Source organism: Juglans microcarpa x Juglans regia, chromosome 4D, assembly GCF_004785595.1.
Source record: "Juglans microcarpa x Juglans regia isolate MS1-56 chromosome 4D, Jm3101_v1.0, whole genome shotgun sequence".
In the NCBI taxonomy this organism is placed as follows: Eukaryota; Viridiplantae; Streptophyta; class Magnoliopsida; order Fagales; family Juglandaceae; genus Juglans; species Juglans microcarpa x Juglans regia.
This window is the reverse complement of record NC_054600.1, coordinates 4,862,795-4,867,051: the sequence shown is the minus strand read 5'-3', so window position 1 is coordinate 4,867,051 and position 4,257 is coordinate 4,862,795. Positions and strand designations below refer to the sequence as shown.

The following is a 4,257-nucleotide window of genomic DNA, read 5'->3' as shown; positions in this document are numbered from 1 at the left end:
GATAAAAAGAGTAATGAGATGAGATGTGATGATTTTAGATTAATTGAATAAAATATTGTTAGATAATATTTTTAATATTATTATTATTTTAAGATTTGAAAAAATTAAATTATTTATTATATTTTATATAAAAATTTAGAAAAATTATAATGATGAGATGAGATAAATTGAGAGTATTTTTATATCCAAACTGAGCCCAAAAGTGTTTGATCATAAAAAATAATTGATAAAAAATTAGAAAAATTATTCTTATTACCTACTATTTATCACCTCACACTCTATCTCATAAAAAATACTTATACATTTTATGAAAAATACATAAACACTTTATAAAAAAAACTATAAAGATGAAGTTTGTGATGTAAACGTTGATTTTCAGCAAAGCTCAAAAAATTTAACATTGTGGTAAGCAAGACACAGATTTGGGGGTTTGAGATTTGTAGCTTTATTGTTACTACATAGGGGGGTTGTGGTATCTCTTGGGATTGATGTAACCCCAAGAAAAAAAAGATGAAAAATAATGGCTGTTTTAATTATTTATTTATTTATTGTAAATTAAATAGGAAATGGGGAGGGAGTAATTATCAATCACAATCAGCTTTAGAGAGAGAAAATGACTATTAACTCCACCCTTTCCAACCACAGAAAAGAAGCCAGCCATATTGACATTACATTGAAGATCCCACCCATTAAATTCACTTGCAACGGAATGGACCCCATCTCCATGAACGGACCAGATCAGAAATGGATCAGACTTCAGAGATCAACTCAGCTGCTGAGTCAGCTAAATTTTGCAGAGAGCAGTGAATTCCCATGACCCCACAGATGTCAGTAACTCCATGCACCATAATATGTCAGATTTCTTAATTATGAGACTGCCAAAAAAAAAAAAAAATACATACCCAGAAAAAGCAAATTTTGCTTTGTGAGAAAAAGGGAAGGTCCCGAAGAGTAAGGCGAAAGGGTGAATCAAATGTGCCCTTAACGAGGGCACCATTGCCACCCCAATGAGATTTGAAATCACGTTGCAGATATAGAGAGAGAGAGAGAGAGAGAGAGAGAGAGGGTCGGTGACCAACTGACCATAACGTGGGAATAGGACAGTGATACCAAATTTCAAGAGACGGCCCCGTTGACTTGTTACAGTACTTGGAAACCTCCAGGAAACCTCCAGTTGCCAGTCATCCCCCACCTTTGTTAATCCCAATACCCTCTAACTTTCATCTTAAATATATAATGATTCCCATATGAGATTGAACTTCTGTATCATGTATTCTATTTGCATAACTCATGTCCCACGGCCATAGAGAGGGATTTCTATTTGGAAGGAACAGTGAGGCCTTTTCATTTCAGAACTCTTTTTGGGGATCTCGAAAGAGGGAAAGAGAAAGAAACATCAGGGATTGTGAAGAAGCAGAGAAATAGGGACATGGAAAAAAGGGAAGCTGGAAAGGGTGTCTCTATCTAATCCATTTCGTTTGTCTTTTTAATCACTTCCATTCCCAGCCCGTTTTGTCCCTCTTCATAATACCACATCAATTTATTTCCTTTTAGAAAAACACCTTTTGCAGAGTAGCAACTGGGAGAGTGAAAATGGTGACTGGGTGGAGACGAGCGTTCTGCACATCCATCCCCAAAGATAGAGAAACCAAAGTATTATCAGAGAAGCATCGTCAGCAACAACAGCAGCATTGCGAGAATAGCAACATCGTCCAAAGTCCAAAACTCAGCTCCAAGTTCGGCTTTTTCTCCAGTCCATCCACGCCTCGGTTGCAGTCTCAACCGGTCTCGAGCTCCAGCCTCCGATGCCGAACCACCTCCACCACCACCACACCCACACCCACTTCGTCGGTACCCAATAGCCCGAAACTTCAATGCAAAACGGCAACTACCCCAAAGAACAACAGCCCCGGATTGTTCCAGCAATCCAATCATCTCTCCCCCAAATCACCCTCCAGCCTCTCACTCCTCAAAGCCAGCTTACGACTCTCCAAAGTAAGCATTTTTCTTTTCTTTTTGTCCGTTCGTACATTTATGTTCGATTCCCATCGACACCTCTCCAGTGAGTCATGAATGTTCTTTATTCCTATTACTTTCCGTGACGTTTTGGGTTATATTTATTGCAGAGTAGATGCGGAATCTGCTTACAGAGCGTGAAGACCGGTCAAGGAACAGCTATTTTCACTGCCGAATGCTCGCACACTTTTCACTTCCATTGCATATCTTCGCACATAAAAAAGCACCAACTTTTGATTTGCCCTGTCTGCAGCGCAACCTGGAAGGATCTTCCTCTACTCGCTTTCCACCAGACCCAGAACCCAGATAATAGCCAAGCAGATAATACTTGTGATAACAACTGTAATAGAGAATTCAAAGTCAGAGATGTCAATACGAAGTGGGTGAAAGTATACAATGACGATGAGCCTTTGATGTCTCCCACTTTGGGTGCTCGGTTCAATCCCATACCGGAATCCGATGAGAACGAAGAGGACGAAAACGGCACCGTTGAGTTCCAAGGATTTTTTGTAAATTCTGGTCCCTCGTCTTCCCCGAGACTTGATGGAAGAGCGACGAGTGATCACGTAGTCAGAAACGTCGAAGTGAGGTTGTTACCGGATGCCGCGGTAGTGGCCGTCGGTAAAAGCTACGAGACCTACGTCGTCGTTCTGAAGGTCAAAGCCCCACCTTGTTCAGTTCTGAAACCGTCGCGTCGGGCTCCTATTGACTTGGTAACGGTGCTTGATGTGAGTCGGAGCATGAGCGGGTCCAAGTTACAGATGATGAAACGTGCTATGAGATTGGTCATATCTTCGCTCTCTACGACGGACCGTCTCTCGATCGTTGCCTTCTCCGCGAGCTCCAAGCGGTTGTTGCCTCTGACGAGGATGACTGCGAAAGGCCGGAGATCGGCGAGAAAGATCGTCGAGGCTATGGGTTGTATCGGTGACGGAACTTGTCCGAACGATGCGCTCGTGAAGGCCGCTAAAGTACTTGAAGATCGACGGGAGAGGAACCCCGTAGCCAGCATTATTCTTCTGTCCAACGGTCACGACGAACGCGACTCAATGAGCTCTGCCAATCGGAAGCGCTCCTCTCCAGCAGTCGTGTCGTCCACGCGATTCGCTCACTGGGAAATCCCTATCCATACCATTGGGTTTAACGATAGCGGCGAGTACGGGCACGCGCATCCAGAAGACGCATTTGCCAAGTGTGTTGGTGGTCTGTTGAGCGTTGTGGTTCAGGATCTAAGGTTTCAACTCGGGTTCGTTTCCGGGTCGGCACCGGCGGAGATTGCGGCGGTATATTCTTTAACGGGTCGGCCGGCGTCGCTCGGATCCTGTTGGGCCCGGCTGGGCGACCTCTACGCTGAGGAGGAGAGGGAACTGCTCTTGGAATTGAAAAGACCGGCTTCTTCCATCGGGTCCCACCTCCTGCTGTCCGTACGACCCTCTTACAGGGACCCTTCGACCCAAGAGCTCGTGTATTTGAAAGAACAGACGTTCCTCGTCCCGCGTCCCCACTCCGTCCGATCCTCGTCTCCCAACATCCAACGGCTGAGAAATCTCCACGTCACCACTCGCGCTGTGGCCGAGTCTCGGCGGTTAATCGAGCACAACAATCTCTCCGGAGCCCACCACTTGCTGTCCTCGGCTCGAGCCTTGCTGATGCAGTCCCAGTCGGCCGAGGAGTTCTTGCGCGGCTTGGAAGCGGAGCTAGCCGAGCTTCAGAGGCGGCAGCAGCAACATCAGCAGCTGCAGAGCCAAAGACAGGGAGGAAACAATGGACGGGAACTCAGTCGAGTGGAAGAGAAGCCGGAGCCGCTTACGCCGACTTCGGCTTGGAGAGCGGCCGAGAGATTGGCTAAAGTGGCGATTATGAGGAAGTCAATGAACAGAGTCAGCGATTTGCACGGCTTTGAAAATGCGAGATTTTAAGTTTAGTTGTGTTCTATTTTTTTTATAATATTTGTAGTATTTAATACAGAGAAAATTTTAAATATAAATAATTTTCATAGAAAAAGGAAAAAGGCAAGAAAAATTATGATTGGAGAGGGCCCAGGCCCATGATGGCGACAAGAAGTACCCGACGGCTAGGCCCTTTTGAGCAGTGGGAAAGTAACGGATAGTGAAAGGACAACCCCACATGAATTAATTGGAGGGCTTTAGGCTCTCTGATTTGTTTCCTTTTTTAATTTTTTTGGCAAAAAAAAAAAAAAAGGAAAGGACTTTAGTAGGGAGTAGGAAGGTATCTCTATAA

General features: G+C 44.6%; 1 protein-coding gene across 1 annotated transcript; it reads left to right on the top strand.

Moving 5' to 3' along the window:
* Positions 1-947: 947 nt before the first annotated feature.
* Positions 948-4,013, top strand: LOC121260052 (E3 ubiquitin-protein ligase WAVH1). The gene is made up of 2 exons (XM_041161904.1): positions 948-1,995; positions 2,127-4,013. Exons 1-2 carry the CDS (start codon positions 1,594-1,596, stop codon positions 3,933-3,935), a joined length of 2,211 nt encoding a protein of 736 aa, XP_041017838.1. The 5' UTR covers positions 948-1,593; the 3' UTR covers positions 3,936-4,013.
* Positions 4,014-4,257: the final 244 nt, after the last annotated feature.

What these genes read in the sequence shown, in the direction of transcription:
- LOC121260052 (XM_041161904.1), top strand. Translation starts at nt 1,594, where the DNA reads ATGGTGACTGGGTGGAGACGAGCGTTCTGCACATCCATCCCCAAAGAT. An exon ending in CCAGCTTACGACTCTCCAAA is followed by an intron (nt 1,996 to 2,126) that starts GTAAGCATTTTT and finishes TATTTATTGCAG; the next exon opens with AGTAGATGCGGAATCTGCTT.